General features: G+C 36.6%; 1 protein-coding gene across 4 annotated transcripts in view; it reads right to left on the reverse strand.

Annotated features, from left to right (window-relative positions):
- The window catches only part of THUMPD2 (THUMP domain containing 2), a 41148-nt gene extending 19667 nt beyond the window's left edge, over positions 1-21481 (reverse strand). Inside the window, exons 1-6 of one of the 4 annotated variants that reach the window (XM_047745928.1) lie at positions 21317-21479; positions 12416-12551; positions 10617-11026; positions 9626-9703; positions 7011-7063; positions 5150-5237 (exon numbers count right to left, since the gene is read on the reverse strand). In XM_047745928.1, the coding sequence (XP_047601884.1) occupies positions 5150-5237; positions 7011-7063; positions 9626-9703; positions 10617-11026; positions 12416-12551; positions 21317-21442 (891 nt within the window). In that variant the 5' untranslated portion in view covers positions 21443-21479. Of the gene's footprint in view, positions 1-5149; positions 5238-7010; positions 7064-9625; positions 9704-10616; positions 11027-12415; positions 12552-21316 lie in introns of all 4 variants that reach the window. The other 3 variants (XM_047745929.1, XM_047745931.1, XM_047745930.1) reach the window with 3 other exon arrangements.
- Between the last annotated feature and the right edge of the window lie 281 nt (positions 21482-21762).

Raw genomic sequence — 21762 nt, forward strand, 5'->3', positions numbered from 1 at the left:
GAGAAAGGATAAGCAACTTGGAGGATAGCTCCAGGAAGCTTAACATGTTAATAATTTCAAAAGCAGAAAAACAAAGTAGTTTAAGCTAAAAAAGTCACTAAAGCAAAACAGTTGAGGCAATAATAATTAAATCAGTAATGAAAGAAAGAGTGTGTGAGACAGAGAAATAACTTTTATAATTATTATATATTCCTAATAATTATTATAATCATTATTGCCATAGCAGCAGCTAATACTTAAACACATTCTACATGCGACGCACTGTTCTAATCACTTAATAAATGCTAATTCACTTAATCCTCACATGACCCTAGGAGGTTTTTTTTTTTTCAAGATTTATTTATTTTAGAGAGCAAGTGAGTGCATGTGTGGGGGTGGGGAAGGAATGGAGGGAGGGTGAAGGAGAGAGTCTCAAGCAGACTCATTACTAAGTGTGGAGTCTGATGCAGGGCTCGATCTCACAACCCTGAGAATGTGACCCAAGCTAAAATCAAGAGTCTGATGCTTAACTGACTGAGCCACCCAGGTGCCCCCCTAGGAGATAATTATTTTTATCTTGTTGATGAGAAATGGAGGCACAGGGATGTAGAATATCTTGTCCCCAGTTTCGCAGTCAGTTAGTGGTGGAGCCAGAATTAGAACTCAAGCAGCCAGATACACCAAGTTCGGGGCTGAGTAGAAAACACACACATAAGTATAATCTGCTAATACTCCTGAACTTCAGAAGATTTTTTTTTCTTCCATGATTTTACTTAAATTCAAGTTAGTTAACCTATAGTGTGGTATTGGTTTCAGGAGCAGAATTTAGTGATTCGTCCCTTGTGTATAGCACGCAGTTCTCATCACAACAAGAGGCCTCCTTCATGCCCATCACCCATTTAACTCATCCCCTGAAATGTAGAGGATTAAAGAGTAAAGTATTACAAGCCTCCCCCCAGCAAGAACAGACAGCTAGACAGGAAAGGGAAAATCATACTGGCATGTATTATTCATCTAGAACACAGGAAAGTAAATGGCAACAGGAGAGCATCTACGATCTCTGAAGGAAAGGGACTGCCACTCAAGACTCTCACGTCCAGCCAAGATGGGTATGTATCCCAGGATAAAAAACAAATTTGAGGATAGTAGGAATTTCAGACAGTGTATTATGTGGATACCACATCTGAGGAAATTACCCAAGAAAAGACTTCAACTAAGCAACAAATGAAGCAGAGCAGAGACCTCAACAGGAAAAGACAAAGTGAAGAACAACGAGGAGAAGTGCTATACGTAGTGATATGTCTGTGTATTTATCCAGAAAAGTGTGTGAGTAAACACAGTTAGAGCTTAGTGATTAAGGACAGGCTGTTTAATGTAAGTGCTAAATGAGGACTTTTGAAATGTAAGGGGCATATTTCAAGGGATTCTGACACATGATAAATAATTTAGTTCAATCTAGTTGTTGGGGGTTGAGGGTTGAAGGGTATAAAAATGTTTCAAAGGTGGTGTTGTAAGGAGGAGTAAGGTGAGTCAGGAGAAGAGAAGAAAAGCACTCTAGAGGCCTCATATTATGATAGGGAAGAGGGCCAGTTTAGAGTGTCCTGGTAGTTAAAAACAGTGTCTTGACAAGATATGAAAGAGTTCGTATCTTGTTTTAAAGAAACAGCAGAGTCCTATGAGTTTAATCAAGAGAGCTAGGAAATAGGAACCATTAGTAGAACAGAACAATAAAGTATATCTCCAACCTCAAGGACAGAAATGAAATGATTATCAAGTAGCTTGATCAAATTAGCAAAAATAAAACTAAGAAACAGTGTAAGACGTTATAAAGAGAGTAAAATAGGAGGAATATAATCAAGTATGTCTGTCGTAATACTGCGTTCTCTCACTGGAAGACCGAGACTATCAGAGTGGATAAAAACAGAGCCTAAACCAGGCAAAGACCCCACCAAAAAGGAGAATTTCAGACCCATATCCCTGATGAATATGGATGCCAAGATTCTCAACAGGATCCTAGCTAATAGGATCCAACAGTACATTAAAAAGATTATCCGCCATGACCAGGTGGGATTCATCCATGGGATGCAAGGGTGGTTCAACATTCGCAAATCAATCAATGTGACGGAACAAATCAATAAGAGAAGAGAGAAGAACCACATGGTCCTCTCAATTGATGCAGAAAAAGCATTTGACAAGATACAGCATCCGTTCCTGATTAAAATGCTTCAAAGGAATAGAGGGAACATTCCTCAACTTCATAAAATCTATCTATGAAAACCCACAGCGAATATCATTCTCAACAGGGAAAAGCTGACAGCTTCCCTTTGAGATAAGGAACACGACAAAGATGTCCACTCTCACCAGTCTTGTTCAACATAGTATTAGAAGTCCTAGCAACAGCAATCAGACAACAAAAAGAAATAAAAGGTATTCAAATTGGCAATGAAGAAGTCAAACTCTCTCTCTTCGCAGATGACATGATACTTTGTATGGAAAACCCAAAAGACTCCACCCCCAAACTACTAGAACTCATACAGCAATTCAGTAACGTGGCAGGATACAAAATCAATGCACAGAAATCAGTTGCTTTCTTATAAACTAAAAATGATAATACAGAAAGGGAAATTAGAGAATCAATTCCATTTACTATAGCACCAAGAACCATAAGATACCTGGGAATAAACCTAACCAAAGAGGTAAAGGATCTGTACTCAAGGAACTACAGAACACTCATGAAAGAAACCAAAGAAGACATAAAAAGATGGAAAAGCATTCCATGCTCATGGATTGGAAGAATAAACATTGTGAAAATGTCTATACTCCTAGAGCAATCTATACTTTCAATGCCATCTCGATCAAAATTCCACGGCATCTTTCAAACTCCTGGAACAAACAATCCCAAAATTTGTATGGAACCAGAAGAGACCCCACATTGCTAAAGAAATGTTGAAAAAGAAAAAAACAAAACTGGGGGCATCACATTGCCTGATTTCAAGCTTTACTGCAAAGCTGTGATTACCAAGATAGCATGGTACTGGCACAAAAATAGACACATAACCAGTGGAACAGAGCAGAGAGCCCAGATATGGACCTGCAACTCTATGGTCAAATAATATTTGACAAAGCAGGAAAAAATATACAGTAGAAAAAAGACAGTCTCTTCAATAAACGGTGCTGGGAAAACTGGACAGCTATATATAGAAGAATGAAACTCGACCATTCTCTTACACCATACACAAAGATAAACTTGAAGTGGATAAAAGACCTCAACGTAAGTCAGGAATTTATCAAAATCCTAGAGGAGAAGATAGGCAGTAACCTCTTCAACATCGGCCACAGCAACTTCTTTAAAGACATGTCTCCAAAGGCAAAGGAAACAGAAGTGAAAATTAACTTTTGGGACTTGATCAAGATCAAAATCTTATGTATATCAAAGGAAACAGTCAACCAAAGAGGCAACCCACAGAATGGGAGACAATATTCTCAAATGACACTGTAGACAAAGGGCTGATATCCAAGGTCTATAAAGAACTCCTCCAACTCAACACTCAAAAAACAGATAATCACGTCAAAAAATGAGCAGAGACATAAACAGACACTTTTCCAAAAAACACATACAAGTGGCTAACAGACACATGAAAAAAAGTTCATCAGCATTAGCCATCAGGTATATTCAAAGCAAAATCATACTGAGATACCACCTTACACCAGTTAGAATGGCCAAAATTAACAAGACAGTAAACATCTAGTGTTGGAGAGGATGCGGAGAAGGAGAACCCTCTTATACCGTTGGTGGCAATGCAAGTTGGTGCAGCCACTTTGGAAAACAGTGTGGAGATTCCTTAAGAAATTAAAAATAGAGATGCCCTATGACCCTGCAATTGCACTACTGGGTATTTACCCCAAAGATGCAGATATAGTGAAAAGAAGGGCCACCTGTACCCCCATGTTCATAGCAGCAATGGCCACAGTCGCCAAATTGTGTAAAGAACCAAGATGCCCTTCAACAGACAAACGGATAAAGAAGATATGGTCCATATATACAATGGAGTATTGTGCCTCCATCAGAAAGGCTGAATACCCAACTTTTGTATCAACATGGATGGGACTGGAGGAGATTATGCTGAGTGAAAGAAGTCAAGCAGAGAAAGTCAATTATCATATGGTTTCACTTACTTGTGGAGCATAAGGAATAACACAGAGGACACTGGGAGTTGGAGAGGAGAAGTGAGTTGGAGGAAATCGGAGGGGGAGACAAACCATGAACGACTGTGGACTCTGAGGAACAAACTGAGAGTTTTGGAGGGGAGGGGGGTGAGGGATGGGGTGAGCCTTGTGGTGTATATTAAGGAGGGCACATATTGCATGGAGCACTGGGTGTGGTGCATAAATAATAAATCTCGGAACACTGAAAAAATTAAATTAAAAAAAAAAAAGAGTTGTGTGTTGTGAAAAAACAAACTGAAAGCAAAGTTGAAAATAAAGCAGTGGCAAAGAAATGCAGCAAATACCAAGAAAAAGAAAGGAATAAAAAGGTAAGACATGAAATTTAAGTTTAAACTCATTAATCAAGATAAAGAGAACTTTATGTTCCAATAAAAAGGCATGATTCCTGATGAAACAGTAAAAGTTATAAATGTGCATATAGCAAGCTAGACAGCAAGTGACTAAGGCAACAACTAGTAGAAGTGCAAAAACTTAAAAATATAAATATAGTAACCTAGTGAAATTTTGAAATGCCCTTTTCAGAATTGTACAGATAGTAAAACAGTAATATGGCAGACATTCCTTGACTAAAAAAAAAATCATTTTCTTCTATCCACCGAATACTTACAAAAATTGATTCAGATCTTAGTCACAGAGAAAAACTTAAAATTTAAGTAGAGGTTTTATAGGCCATGTGATTATGACATAAAAGATTTGAAATAATAAAAATGTAGCTATCTTTGGACTCAGCTTTTTTATAGTCAAAATACTCTCAGAAGTTCAACAATATATAAAACCATATCACTGTAGCAGTTCATAAATGTAAGGGCAACAGAAAGAGAAAGAAAAGGATAGAAAAAAAGAGAAAAAGAAAGGACAAGAAAGCAAGCAACCAAGATGTCCACCAATCAGCTGATTATGCAAAGGAGCTTGCTATTATTAAGAATGCAAACATTTTCCTTACCTTAATTTCAGCAAGAGAGGCCATTGCCCATGCTATGGTAGACCTGAGGCCTGCAGTCTTGATGTAAGCTCTGCTGGCTAAAGGAACCCTACAGAGAAAAGAATTTGATGATACACTCAGTATTTACTGTACAGTAAAGAAGATAATGATATAAATAAAAATGACTTACCTGTTCACATTTGTGACTCATCTTAATATATTCATCTAACATACAGCTAAATATCTGTTAAATTATGGAATATTTTAACTTTTTTACAAAAATGCCTTCTCTAATTGGCACCTTGTCTAACCAGCCAGTGTGATATTTCAGAAAGGTAAATTTGTGCGGTGCCTGGGTGGTTCAGTTGGTTAAGCACCTGCCTGCAGCTCAGGTCAGGATCCCAGGGTACCCTGGAATCCCCATACCGTGGGATCATGAGCCCTTTGTCTTTGGGCTCCTTGCTCAGCAGGGAGCCTGCTTTTCCCTCTCCCTCTGTCCCTCCGCCCACTTGTACTCTCTCTCAAATAAATAAATAAAATCTTAAAAAAAAAAAAAAAGGAAGGTAAATTTGTTGGAAAACTAAAATTTAAACTCTTAAGTGTTTGACTTATAAAAATCTAATCATATAGGAGGGAAAAACCTTTCTCAAATTGTTAATATACTTTCCTGCTTTCCCATATGGAATATACAGGAACTTTTCTTGCTGATCTGGAGTCATCAAGAGGAACATACTGTTCTGTGATGTGGATGTAGTATGGGAAGTAGGGCTGAATGGATGCTAACCCTTGAAATCTGTTTTCTAGAAAAAAAACTGCTTTTGTAAATTTGTTCTTTGCTCATTTGCATCTTTCTCAAAAGATGAAATGAAGCATGACATTGCATTGTCTAAAATAATTTATGGAGAGCTGAAGCAGACATCTCCCAAATGAGTTCACTGGCCTCCATTATGTATCACTTCACACTTTATCCTCTACCTCATCACGGTTACTATCAGTGTTTCCAGATTTGATAGGAGTTTTCCAAATATTATTTCTATCTTTCTAATGCAATGAACAAGAAAGCTTGAGAAGAGCTATTACAATAACCTTAAGCATTCTTTTTTATATCCTGGCTTACAGATGCATAAATGTGAGCTTAGAGCTAATAGGATATTCCTATTAAATTTTTATAATCTTTACAAATATTCCATGCCTAGAATCCAGAAAAAGGGTATCTAAAGCACATTATACTATGTAAACAGGGAAGTGCATATAAAATGTTCCGAAGATGCCAATGACATTTACATGCTTCCAAGGAACTGAAATCACTATTTTCATCCAATAGCTCTTTCTTCCCAGAGCATCTAGAAAAGTACCTGTTATATGATAAGTGTTCAACAAATATTTTGGAATAGGGAAATGAATCATTTGCATTTATTATCACACAGTACTCTGCAAGATTAGAGAGATACCTGAAGTAGATTTTAAAAACTGGAAATATTCTCTCAAAATAAAAGAATAATGGCAATAAAATTTGTAGAATGTTCACATGTGAATTTTAAGAACTGTGCTGTATTTTCTATTTTAATAAAAACTCCAGATGCTAACAGACTAAGGGCCCGTGAAAATCATTTAATAATAGAAATAATTAGATAGAATTTTCAGTATGAATCATATAATCAGTGAATGATTACAATCAAATCTTTTATAGCTCCAACCAGCCAGATTAAATCACATGCATTAAGCACAAAGAACACACTTTACTGGCTCAAGTAAAGAACTTAAATGCTTTGCCATTAGCCCCCTCTGTTATATTGACGTTTCATATTATAAATAAGAACATAAAGTTCTTACTTTTACAGACTTTAAGGGACAAACATGAAGCTTAGAGAACAATATCTACCTGAACACAGGGATTCCCACCACAGAGTAAATGTCATTTAGATGTATGAAGATCTGAAAGAACAAATAGAGAAGTTAGAACCGAACAGGAACTGCTTTACCAAATGCACTGACAACTGGAAAACTTCCATTGTGAAACTGTTTTATTTTTTAATTTACTTTATATTTTATTTTATAAATAATCCATATTTTAATTAAAAATTCAAGGCCTTGTTTATCATATAGGGAAAGATGTTCCATAATATTTTTTCTTGAGCAGAGACAAAGTACATTTTTAGTAGATTCCATAGAAAGATGCTGAGGTACACGAGGTATATGGAGACTCATGCTCTGAAGACATCTTGAGGTCTTTCTTTCCAGAGATTCTCTGAATAATCATAACTGGATCAGACTTTTCAGCATTGTGGGTTAGAGAAGACTTCCTAAACCCACCTTAATTCTAACTTCAAATAAGACTGGAGGTCACACAGGACCATCACAAGTTACACATATTTCCAGGGTAACAAAATTTTCTTTAGGCCAAAGACATCATAGCAAGGGTGATCTTTTCTCTCTCTACCATCCATTAGTGAGCTTCCTCCTCTCTACTACCCTTCTTCTGTTAGGCCATAAAGGGGATTTAAATGTCTCAAGTATAATTAGCAGCTCAATTAAATTTTAAAAATTAGATTCTTACTTTCATAGTCTGATAAAGTTTATGGAATATTCCAACTCTGCTGTTTGACCTCAAGAGCATTTGATCTCTAATACTTTGACCCCAAGGTTATTTTTACCATATAGTTTAATCAGAATTACTCCAATTTTGACAAATTTTTATAGAGAAAAGAATGACCTGGAATGGACTCCACTGAGTCAATTTAAATCCTTGATCATTAAAGCTAAACTTTCCAGTGCTTTGCATTATTTATTTAGCAAAAGTATTTATTAGGATTCTTTTCTATTTAAAATTGATACTCAAGAAAAGATACACTGATATTTTTATATATTAAATGTTACTAAGACTAGCTTCTCCCACTATAAATTTTTTTCTCTGAATTTTGCTGAACAAAATTTGTTAAGATTTGATTCTGTTGTTAATTTTGGTCACAGTTTTTACTGTGTGATTTTACTGTTGTCAATTATGTTAATAGCTATTATTAATTATACTAAATAGCTGGTAGGAATTAAATGTGCTATATTTATTTATATATATACATTTATATATTTATATAAACTATTTATATAAACTTTATATATATATATTTATATATAAATATATAAACTATTATATAAACTATTTAAATAAACTATGAGAAAAGTGTAATTTTGAGGCAGTGATATAGGGTCAAGGGGAAATGGGGAGATGGGAACCAGCAGAGTCCAAGATAAGAGAACTGAAAGAAGAAACAGAAGGAGGACACCCTCATATCAAAACGTTCTTGAGGTCAAAATATTTTTCTTTCTCTCTCTCTCTCTCTCTTTTAAAGATTTTATTTATTCATTTGAGAGAGAGAGAGAGAGACAGAGCATAAGCTGGGGGAGAGGCAGAGGGAGAGGGAGAAGCAGACTCCCTGTTGAGCTGGGAGCTGGATATGGGGCTGGATCCCAGGGCCCTCTGCTGAAGGCAGAGGCTTAACAACCTGAGCCACCAAAATATTTTTTATGACAGTAATGAAAAACATACATCAGGTATTACTTTATAAAAGTGAGAATATCAAATGAAAACATTGAAAAATAAAACCACAAAATGTTCTGATACGGTCAGCTATTACTGCATTCAAAGCTATAGAATAATAAATTTATGGGTCAACGAATCATGAAAATGACTAAACTACCTGTCAAATTTATCAGATAAAAGTGAAGAAATTATATATATATATATATATATATATAAAATTTATTTATTTATTAGAGAAAGAGAGAGAGAGAACCACATGAGCTGGGGGGGCGCAGAGGGAAAAGTCTTAAGCAGATTCCTGATGAGCACAGAGGACCCTGAGATCATGACCTGAGCAGGAATCAAGAGTTGGACCCTTAACCGACTGAGTCACTCAGGGGTCCTGTGAAGAATATTTTTTATAGCTAGCACTGGTTTCCCCATATAAGTGTTTCACTTTGTTTCAATGAAAAAAAAATCTCATATAACCTCATTAAGTTCATTTTGAAAATAGAGAAAAAAGAGAAAAACATGATCCCAGAATCTGAACAAAGTCACTGTTAAAATAATATTGGATTTTTTGTGGGCCTTTTGGTTTCCCATTCTTTTATCTTTTTAAACTTTATTTTAACCATTCTTTTTTTTTTTAACATTAGCTAGAATTTTTTATTTTAGTGATTGTTACGTATTATAGTGATTGAAGAGAGCATCTCTGCAACCGTATAATAAATTTTTAAAAATTCAACTGTAACAAAACAATTCCATCCCAAAACATCTTTGGATAAGATATTTTCACAGTGAAAAGTGCTACAAAATTACCTGCACTATTCTACTGCTAAAGAGAAAATAGACTGTTGGATCCATCTAGACATGCTTTTTAAAAAATTCTAAAGCAAAACTGAAAAGTACAGTACAGATAGTTGACATTGTTTTTAAACAATTAGGTTACAGGCATATAAAATAAAACAAACATTCAATACCTCTAAATTTGGATTCCTCAAATCTGCTTTCCATCCAAACTGTTTCATAAGAGCAATTCCAATTACTCTTCCAACTTCCTGAAAAAGCAGAAAAGTTATAGAAAAGAACACTAAAAATGAAAATTTTACATTTAAATGTAAGCAAAAACTAAAGAGTATGAATCAGACTATCTGATGGTAACTTAGGGTTACAATATTAAAATATGACACAAAAGCATTTTCTGTTCAAGACAAGAAGGCTGCATTTTACCTCTTCTAACCCCCAACATATCCCATGGCATTGATGTCTATTCATGTGTAATCTCGATTCTAGTAATAATCAGATCATGAATTGATAAAAATGATCATTGTGGGTTTTAGGAAACAGATGCAAGGTAAAAGATGAAGTATTTGAGCTACTACAATCCTATATGTTGACAAATTACCAGAACGATAGCATTAGACTCAATCTTTAGGGTCTATCTGACTTTAAGGCTGGCCAAAGGACCCAGATCTGTGCTCTTGTATCACTGAACTTCGTAAGGGCCAAATGATAAAGTGTTTTGAAGGAAACTATGTTCACTCTGCTGTAGACAGTTGAGACTTCGTGTTGTATTTGTGTTTTTGCAGTCTGGGTGCTGGTGACAATCACACATACAAGGTGTAGTGTAGAACGACCATTTAATAAACACAGAACTGAAGAAAAACCCCAAAAGCTTAGGCCAGAAATATTAGAATTTCCAAGTGTCAAGGATATCTATTAGTTTAAGGAAACTTTGGGGGAGAAAGTATAAAAAGGAGGTCATTACATGTAATGGCATACTATTACTCTTAAGCATCTGAGATAAAGTTAAAAAGGAAAATACATTTTTAAGGAGATTTAATTATATGAAATTAGGCCTGGTTATCCGCCTAGGCTGAGTTATCTGTTCTGTGAAAGGCTGCCATCTCATTTTAAATCTAAGAGTGGTTAGTTCAGAAAATGGAACTTCACCCTGGGAGGGAAGTGTACCTGTGCAGTAAAAGTCTTTGCAATGGCTCCACTGCAGCGACAAGAAACCCTGAACGTCAAGTCCTTCTGGCTTGGGTCATCAGCTGCTTTTACTACCTCATTCTGAAATGCTTCTTGAGATTTTTCTCTGTTCATGAGAAAATCTCCTTGCTCCGCTGTTTCTTCTTCCATTTGCTTTTCCGGTTGGCATTCCCTGCTCTCTTGTAGCTCTTGCATTTGTTCTGTTTTTAATTTCTTAGGATTGGTGACATCATTTTCTCCTACTTTTCTTTTTAGTGGGTTAGCATCTCTTTGAGAAAGTTTGTCCTTTTTTGCATCAAGTTCAAGAAGATTTTTCCAAATTGAAATGGCACTCAACCAGCTCTCTGGACCATCATTTACAAGTCTTTGCATTTCATTAAATATGTTTCCTAAATAAATAAGATCTCAATTTATCCTATACCAAAGCCTTAAAGACAGTCTATTACATTCGTCACCCCTAAATTCCATTACCTTTATTTCTTTAAAATAAGTTTTACTAAACTGCTACATGAATAGTGGGTTCACCTTCATCTGGAATTTATATAATCTAACATAAGAATATTGTGCAGAATAAAGTTCTTATTTACACTCCATACTTAACATCAAAACTATTTTAAAATTCCTATAGAATTACCTTATATTTTAGCAAGATCATTTGTCCTATGATAATATATATCTATACCTTCAATATATGCATACACCTAGAGTATTATTGATTTTTGATATAATGCTGATCTTGCCTATAAAAACTAAGTTAAAAAAAAAAACAGAATAAATTGCAAAACAGAGCTCAGAAACAGAGAAAATGAATACTGAAGCTATCTTAGACCATACAACATTAGTGTACATCATAAAATGAGTTTTCATAAAGTAATGCTTCAGATACACAACCCATTCATAACTTAGGGACTGCCAGCACACTCAATACATTGTAATCTTTTTTTGATGAACAAGGTTCATCAAGGTTACCCAAGAGTAATTACTGTATTCTCTAAAGATGAGAATGTGTGGAATGCTGGGAGTAAATTATATTGACCCCATGGTATAACACCTTAGGATTTGCTGTATAATAACTTTTCTGACCTGTTATGACTTCTTGTCATTTGTATCTTTACAGACACAGTTTAGTACAGACCACAATATTACATGATCTCAGAGATTAAAACAAAGTTTAAGGCAATGTCTAGTCTAGTAGTATCTGACATTTGCTTCTATGAAAATCCTTAAATTATTTTAGTAGCATATTTATAAAATTAGAAAGTGGAGAGGGAAACTCTTAAGCCCCCTTTAACTGTAATGCTTTATAAGTGGATATAAATCTATTCAAAAACTTAAATTTAAGGTCCCCTAAGCAGGAGATTTTATTACATAGTATTTTTTCTAATTATATAATTCATTGGTTAAAATGTATAAAGTGACAGTTTTGATCTACTTACAAAGCCATGCATTCTGGATTATTACATGCTCCTAGGTCTAAATAAATGCATCTGACCATATGTATCTCTAGAGACGGTGTCTGAACATAACTAAAATGGAAGAAATGTGACTTAGGACACTAAGGCTCAGAAAATAGGCAGCAGATTGCAAAGAGAAAAAAATTAGCTGATAATGCAATTAATATGGTGATAATATTCAGGAAATATGGAAAAAGACATAATTAAAGATCCCACAGGTATGAATGAATCTTAAAAATGTAAAATGGGTACAAATTAATTATCAAGCAGAAAACTTTGGAATACAATATATCATGGGGGTAAAAGCAACAGGCATACACATACCTTTACTTACAGAAGAAACTTTAAGTGGAAACTGCTTTTTAATCAGCAAAAATAATCTTTCTGCAGATTTTAATTTTTTCAGCATATTTAAGTCAGAACAGGTGGTAAAGAAAACTTTTCCTGAAATATATTCAACCTAGAGACAGAAAGATTAATGTAGTCCTGTGTCAGAGTAAGAATCATTTCCCTTTTCTGCTCTTAATGAATTAAAACACAGTGTCTAGATGGACAATAAAAACAACCATTTTTAAAATATGTACTATTTGTCACACACTGTGCTAGGCACTCTGAATACATTTTCCCGCTCTTGTTTATAACAACCTTCTAAGGTAGATTTGATCACCCCTGTTTCTTAGATTATGAAACTGAGGTTTGGATAGGTTAAATAACCTGTATGAAGTCAAACAGTGACCAAGATCACAATCTATGTCATGATACCTTTTGTAAAGTGTGTGTGTGTGTGTGTGTGTGTATGTGCACACGTGTGTGTGCACAGGCACTCCTAGGACAAATCAGGTGACCAGCCCAAGGTTAACATCATCAGTAGGCATTTATTAAACACCTACCTTGTGGTCTACCAGGAAGCATCCAGCATGTGTCCTAAAGATGGATGATAATTTAATACCTATACACTGGCATACAAATTAAAATGTTAAAAATTTATAAGAAAATAACTTGAATTAAACCCAGAAGAAAACAAAAAAAGTTAATATAATAAATGCATTGATAAGCTGTAGGTACAAGGTAAAATAAAGAGCCTGAATAAGGAACCGTCATTAGTAAAAGTCTCAGAAAAGAACCCTGTGATTTGGGAAGAGAGTTTCTAACAGAAGAAAGGGCAAGATGCAGAGGTGGGAGTGACAGGCTGGGTGAAGCAAACTGTCAGTCAGTATGGCAAAATTTGCTGTGTGATTGACAGTGTCAGGTGGATGGACGGTGTAGCTCAGCCCAGCCTGATAAATGGTCATGAAAATCTGAGTACTCCAGATGGTAATGGTCAACCATTACAGACTTTTGATGAAAGCTGTGACACACTGAATTAGCTAGCAGAAAAAATTACTTTAGAAGAGGCATAAAGTACTAAGTGTAGATTGTTATATTGGAGGAAGAAGCAGATTATTGAGATCGAAATAATGAGACACTTGGCTGTGGATCTGGAAAAGAGACAACAGCAAGAAATATGCATCACATAGAAAGAGGCTTTGGAGACAGGATGGATATGTTATAAAAGTCAGAGAAAAAATGAAAATAAAAAGTGCACTGATGATAGAGTCTGGTGAGGTATGGCAAATGGTGTGCAATACCAATGGACTCCTAAAACTTTTGGGATCAACCTAATTCTCTCAAGCTCAGGATGGATGTGGGTTGTCTTAAAAATTTCCTTTAATGGTGGCCATGGGCTCACTAAGATGGTTTGAAGTTATCTCCTAGAACTGAAGTAATGGGGAGTTTGGAGGGTCCCATGTGTTTAGGCAGCTCCCATCCAATGGGAACTTGAATTCCAAGTATTTTTGTACTCTTGATCTGATATGGTCTAATTAAGTTTTTGGGATGGTAATTTTTGGGGTTACCATTCTAGCTTGATGAAGAAGAATCACTGCAGAGGAAGCCCTGGGTTGACATCAAATAAAACCCAAATACTTCATTATAAGATTAACAAGATTTGGGGACCTAATGTACAGAGTGGTGATTACAGCATATAATACTATATTATATAATTGTAAGTTGCTAATAGATTTAAATGTTCTCCCACAAAAAAGTAATGACAGTTATGTGACTGGATGGAGGTGTTAGCTAACGCTATGGTGTTAATCATCTGCAATATGAAATTTATCAAGTCAACATGTTGCACGTCTTAAATTTACACAATGGTATATATCAGTTATATTTCAATAAATCTGGAAAAACAAATTAAATAAAACGCAAACAGCTTAGGTACTATAAGTGCAGCTGACCAAGACAGATTGAGAAAGCAGGGAATGAGAAGATTGTTTAGGAATCAACATTTAAGGGGATAAGGAGTAACAAAAATAAGAACTTCTAGTTTCTAAAACTTCTTTCTCATTACAAAAGTGACATTTTTCCACAAAAGTCAAAACTAAATAGATATCTCAAAATGCTTAGAACTTGAAAACGAAGTTTTAAAAAGTAACTTTTAAAAGTTTAGATTTTATGCTACCTGATATAAAAATATAGCTGATATTAGAGCTGTCACAAAACAAGCTAACAGACATGAACTACCTTGCCAAGATTGTGGGGGAACTGAATGAAATATTTTACTGAAAGTGTATGGTTTTAAGATTTAAGTTCTATAAGCAAACTGATGAAAACATCTAGACCAGTGATTTTAACCTAGTCAGTGATCTAGATATTAATTTGTACTTTTTAATTGCATAAAGATCTTATCTTATGTGAACTTCCTCTAAAAAATATCATTTTGGGGAGGTGGGAGGAACAACAACAAAAGAACAAGACTGAAAATCAAGTTAATTAAAAGGAACTAAAGGCTTAATTTATTTGGGGAAACAAATCGTAAGAAGGTTTTAAGGCATTAAAATGCTAAACATATTTTCAAAACCAAAAGCAGCATTATTCTCTTTATTTAAAAATTAACATAAGGCTTACATTCCTTTCACAAGTAATATGCATCTAATCAGAAGTAGTTTACTTTTTTTTTTTTTTTTGAAGATTTTATTTGACAGAGAGAGAGAGAGAGAGATCACAAGTAGGCAGAGAGGCAGGCAGAGAGAGGAGGGGGTCGGGGAAGCAGGCTCCTTGAGATCATGACCTGAGCTGAAGGCAGAGGCTTAACCCACTTAGCCACCCAGGTGCCCCAGAAGTAGTTTACTAAATTGCAAAACAGTCACTATGAGAATCAAATAATGATATATCATGAAAGCATTACCTCCACCAAAGGTAAACTTAGAGTATTATACCTTAAAACCGTAGGGAGAATGAATTTTGGTGCTTATGAGTTTAAAAACTGCTGAAGCTGGTGTTAACCTTTTTCTTTAGTTTACTGCTTATAATTGGTCATATTTCAATTACAATACCCAGGGGAGAAATGTGGCATTTTAGGATATTTCATCCTAATATTTGTTATTTGAAAATTTATTTATATATACAATCTGTTTTTTCCATTTGGAATTAAATCATAACCAAGTGTCTAAAACCAGCTGGTTTTATGTCTAACACTTTTGAAGATGAAATAACAGTCTTTATCAAAGTAAAAACAGTTCTGTTGTCTTAGCATATCTAAGCAGTTAGTGTTTTTGCCTTTCTTTTAAAATTCAGGCATTCAAATCTAACACAAAAACTAAAAGTTTAAGTCTAGGTAAAAATGCATAGGAGGATAGGTGATATCAAAGTTCTCCTAATTCTACAGATGCCATTTTGTTTTAGAATTAATTTTAAATTGCTAAGTGAAGAGCTGAGGTGGTACTTGAGCTTTTCTGATTCATTTTTAGAAGAATTGAAAAAATATATTTTACTTAATTTAAAAAATTCAAGAAATTTCCCTCCAAAAAATGCAGACTCTTAAAAAAAAAACACAACCTTATACAATTACCCCACTAAATAAAATAACTATGAAATAACCCAATTATCTGATTATTTGGTTAGATCTACCCCACTAACCTCCATCACCAACATCCCACTAAAAAATAAAAAACTGGCTGACTTATTCAGGTTCGGACCCAAGTTAAAAGTCTTTGCTATATGGGCTTATGAGGACCAATTAATTCACTGACAGGGCCTTTCTGGCTAGCTGGCATTAGGTACACTTCTATTTTATTGATTTTATCTTAAAAATATTCTTGCTATTATTGTTATAATAAATAACAGTATTTAATATATTAAACATTGTTATAAAGTAAAGCTTACTTTTTACCAATATATTTCTTTAAAGAAAAGTAGTCCAGGTAAAATAAATATATATTACGTGTGTATATAAAATATATTTTACTAATTATACAATATAAATTAAATATTTATTTTTTTATATATTTTTTAAAGATTTATTTATTTATTTATTTGACAGAGAGAGAGCACAAGCAGGCAGAGAGGCAGGCAGAGAGAGAGGAGGAAGCAGGCTCCCTGCTGAGCAGAGAGCCCGATGAGGGGCTCGATCCCAGGACCCTGAGATCATGACCTGAGCCGAAGGCAGCGGCTTAACCCACTGAGCCACCCAGGCGCCCCTAAATTAAATATTTATTAAACATACCCAGGAACCTATAAAGTTTGCCACCAGGAGGAAAAAAAAAATCTAACCTGAATCTGACCAAACTCTAGATACAACTTACAAGACCTCAATTTACAGGAAACAGAAAGGACAGAGAAGCATGTTAAACTACACCATGGAGATGCAACTGGCAATAGCTAGACCAGGGTAAACTCTAGCACGGCTGTCCAACAACTTTCCATGATGACAAAAACGTTCCATTACCTGTGCTGTCCCATGCAGTCACCACTAGCCACATGTGGCTTCTGAACACTTAAGTTTTTAACTTAATTCTAGCCACCACATCCTACTGGATAGCATAGCTCTAGACCAAGGTCAGAGAATGAGGTCTGCTGAGCTAAGAATGGTCTTTACATTTTAAAGGGATGTAAAAACAAACAACAACAAAGAACATGTAACAGAAACCACAAAGTGATCCACATATGTGACCTATGAAATCATAATATGCATCTGGACCTTTAAAGAAAAAGTTGTCTGACCCTTGCTCTAGACTATGGGACAAACAACTCTGCTTCTTTAACAAATAATAAATTGCTGGGGGGGAAGAAGAGAGGTGAAGGGAAAATCTATAAATTAAAACAGGCTTAAAAAAATTTTTTTTAGAAAACTAAAAGATACTTAAAAGAGTATCAGCCAGTCATAATGCATGGCCCTTATTTGCATCCTCATTCAAATACACAAACTTAAAAACAAAAGTGAGACAAGTTGAAATTTGAACAGACTAGAGATTTGATAAGAAATCATTTTTAGAAGTGCCTGGGTAGCTCAGTCGTTAAGCGTCGGCCTTCAGCCCAGGTTATGATCCCGGGGTCCTGGGACCGAGCTCTGCTTTGAGCTCCTTGCTCCACTGGGAGCCTGCTTCTCCCTCTCCCACTCCCTCTGCGTGTGTTCCTGCTGTCTGTTCCTGTGTCCCTGGCTCTCTCTGTCAAATAAATAAGATCTTTAAAAAAATATTTTTAGATGTGCTGATACTGCAGTTTATATTTTAAGAGCCATTATATGTTTTCTCTTCTATATTATACCATATATATTATACTATAGGAGTTCTCTCCTTCCAGATATACCATAGTCCCCTTATCCGTGCTACAGCTTCCGGCAGTGACTGCTCTCAACCACGTGATTAGGAAGCAGAAGACCTCCGCTCTGACGTAAGGTCAACAGCTTAAGGTCACCGGAGTCAACCACCTTCCTAAAGCCCCATCCTCCTTCTGAAGTACCGTCAGAAAGTCAGTCAACAGTAGCCTAAAGTCTCCCACCTCACTTCATCTCAGCACTGTCATGTCACATCATAAGAAGGGTGAGTATGAATGATAAGATATTTTGAGAGAGATGGAGAGTGAGCAGAGACCGCATTCACATAACTTTTATTACTGTATATTTATAATTGTCCTATTTTATTTATTGTTAATGTCTTACTGTGCCTAATTTATAAATTAAACTTTATTATGGGTATGTATATACAGTATTAGATAGTATATGTGGGATTGGCACTATCCATGTTCTCGGCCATCCACTGGGGGTCCTGAAACATGGCTCTCATGGATAAGACGACTACTATATAGACAAACACTTACAGATGAAGTGGTATCTTAAGTTTGCTTCAAAATAACATAGGTGGAGTGGGAGGAGCATTAAAGCAGCAGAATTCACTCTGGAATCGTTCTTGCAGCTGGTTGATGAGTATGTGAAATTCACGACACTGTTCTACTTTAGTGTGTGTTTGAAATTCTCCAGGATAAAAAGCGAAACAGAATACACAAGGCATCTTCTATTGCAAGCCACATGTTCAGGGAAGCACCTAAATCGGGGGAAGAGTTTGCGAGTTAAAATGCAAATGATTGGGCTTATATCCATTTCTACTGGAAGAAACAATTTTGGAGGTGGTAACTAGGGACATGCATTTTCAACAAGCTCCCCACGTTTTTCCACTAAAACTGGAAGAACACTGATTAGAAAGGTGTGATTCATTTGTAAAAGTAAACAATCACTTCTGAATTAATTTGTTTTGTAAATTCAGATTTTACATCAATTTCTTGAAGCAAACCAAAATTTCTAACAGACTCTTGTTACCGTGTGAATGATTTTAAGTATTACTGTGCAACTCATTCTTTGGGAACATTTATTGATCACCTATTAATTGCAAGACATTGTGTTCCACATGCTATCAATCTTTATCTCAAGGATTGCTCTAATCCTTTTTTTTGAAGATTATTTATTTACTTATTTGAAAGAGAGCGCACAAGCAGGGGGAGCAGCAGAGGAAGAGGGAGAAGCAGGCTTCCCATTGAGCAGGGAGCCCAATGTGGGGCTTGATCCCAAGACCCTGGGATCTTGACCTGAGCTGAAAGCAGATGCTTAACAGACTGAGCCACCCAGGCACCCCTGCTCTAATCTTTAAAGTAGGTATTATCATCTCCATTTTATATCCAAGGAAAGCAAGGCTCAGAAATTTGAGTATTTTGCCCAAATTTTAAAAATCTATAAAAGATTAAGATTTGAACATATCTGTGGCCTCTAAAGTCTACATACACTCTTTTCCATGCTGTTACAGAAATAACCTACATGCTTCCGGACGGTATCCCACCATCATTTAATGTAGTTGTAAAGCACACAGGTTCAAAGCAAAAAAGCTTCAGATACAAGTCCCAGGTGCACCATGTAGCAATCAGTTTTCTTTTTATTTCTTTGTAAAATGGAGGGGAAAATGACCTATCACATAGGATTCTTTTGAGGATTAAATCATATCCAATGTACATAAAAGTGTCTGACACACTTTAAGTGCTTTATAAATGTTAGATGCTATCATTATTCTTTCAGGATTGCCTTAACTTTTGAGAGTTTATATCAATGAAACTGAGATGGAATTTCAGAGGTTATTTGTTCAGATTCCATTTCCAAGAATATCTATCCTCATTTTTTTTTTTTAAGATTTTTAATTATTTTAGAGAGAGAGAGAGAGTGAGCAAGAGAGTCAGAAGGAGCAGGGAGACGGAGAAGCTGACTCTCCACTGAGCAGGGAGCCTGATAATGGCACTCAGTCCCAGGACTCCAGTATCATGACCTGAGCCGAAGGCGGACACTTACCTGACTAATCCACCCAGGCGTCCCAGCATATCTATCATTAAAACATACACAATCAAAATACGAATCCTTAAATCTTTTGGTATTTAATTCTTCTCATTGCCAAGAAGTTTGTCCCTATAATTAACTGATTTTTTTGTTTGTTTGTTTCTGTGATGAACCCTTTAGTCCTCCCATGTCTCATTTTGTCTTTAGAGAAGATGGAGAACAAGCAGAGAAGGTAATTTTTCTAATTAAAATACTCCATTTGGGTAAAGCCTTATATTTTTCATACTAAGAATTCTAAGTTAACATTCTTTTTTTCTTTTTCTTTTTTCTTTCCCCTCAAATCAGTGCAGCATGATGTAACAGCTGCACAGTAGCCAAGGAACTGGACCCAGGTTCTGGCCTGCCTGGGTTGGACATGATTATATATTCATGCCTGAGTTCAGACAGCTTGGGTTTAAATTCCAGGTCTACCACTTTACATGACTTGAATAATTTATTGGACTTACCTATGCTTCATTTTCCTTCTGGGAACAGGGTTCCCTGTTTCCAACAGTGTTGTTGTGAAAATTAAGCAGGTGAATACAAAGTAAAGACCTAAGAACATGGGCCTGACAGAGACTAAATGCTTACTTAATGTCAGCAGTTCTTACATTGTTGCTTTTTTAGATTAGCTACATTCAGCATTCTGTTAAATTCTGTGACCCAAACCGATACCATTTTTCATGACCCCCTCTATCCTCCAGGCCCCCACCTCCCTCACTGCAGAAAATCCTTTTGTGGTTTGCGCTTTAAGGGTTGCTAGAGTGGCTTGGTCAGTTTCATTTAGTAAGTTTTCCTTTTCCAAAAACACATCATTCACACTGTCATCTAGAGCCCACCAAGTTACGGGAGTCTGTTTCGATTACATCTTTTCTCTGTGCTTTCAAGAAACCAGTCCAGCATTTTCTAGAACTAAACTCAAGTTCCAAACCTCGTTCATTTCATTGAAATCACCAACTGTTAGATAGATAGGTGATAGATATCACCAACTGTTAACTTCCTCCAGAAGTTGGACTGCGAGGCCTCCAAGACTGTATTGCTTTCGTAGCTGCTATTTACTCGGTGTTTATGGTGTAGGTGAGATACCCTTTATCATCCAATCCTCCCAACAATCCTTGGAAGTAAATACAGTCGTGATCAGGAAACCGGCAAGACTCAAGTAACGGAACCTGAAGATAGCATTTATATTTAAAGGATGGAGAAAGGCTTCTAACTCTGTCAGGTCTCATTCAAACTACAGGCACTATCCTATACCTTCTTTTAAAGAATCTAGGAAATAACTTCGCTCAACGCTCCCCGCCCCGCCCCCCTTACTAAAACTACAGACGTGAGAGATGAGCGGTCATAGGAGAAGAGGGGAGAACGACTGGCGGTTCTTTCCAGCAGTAATTAAAGGATGTGTCAGAACTCCGAGGCCCAGGATCGTAGCCTCGGTGGGTCCGGGGGTTGAAAGCTGGGGACTCACGTCGCTTTCCAGAGTCTACACGGACCCGGGCACGGAGGGAGCAGGGCCGCCCTCCTTCCCGCCGGGCCGCGCAGTGAGGCTGACTCACCTGCGTGGCCGCCAGCCGCACCCGCACCTCCCGCATCAGGAAGGGCTCCAGGCCGCGGCCCGCGGTGCAGAAAAACCTGGCGCCCGCTGTAGGGCGCCAGCCGGAACCTGTCGGCGACGCCACCATGGCGGCCCGCGCGGCCCCGCGGCTCGGGGTCACGTGGCCTGGGGCGCGCGCGCGCGTGCGCCGGGGCCGGAGGGCGGGGTGGAGCCGGAGGTGGGGTTAGGGGGTGCGGTCCCCTGGGAGGGGAGCCTGTGGGTTGGCTTGGCTAACTGCTTGGAACTTCCCTGATTAGGCATGTGGGACTATTTAGAATCACAGATGGAAGGGATACAATTGGGATCTGTTATTGGATCTACAAAAAGGATATATATCATCTAATCCATCTGTCTTATTTTTGGAAACTGAGGAAGTTGACCCCTAGATGGGCCAAGGTATAGTTAGTG

Source organism: Lutra lutra, chromosome 9, assembly GCF_902655055.1.
Source record: "Lutra lutra chromosome 9, mLutLut1.2, whole genome shotgun sequence".
NCBI classification, from domain to species: domain Eukaryota; kingdom Metazoa; phylum Chordata; class Mammalia; order Carnivora; family Mustelidae; genus Lutra; species Lutra lutra.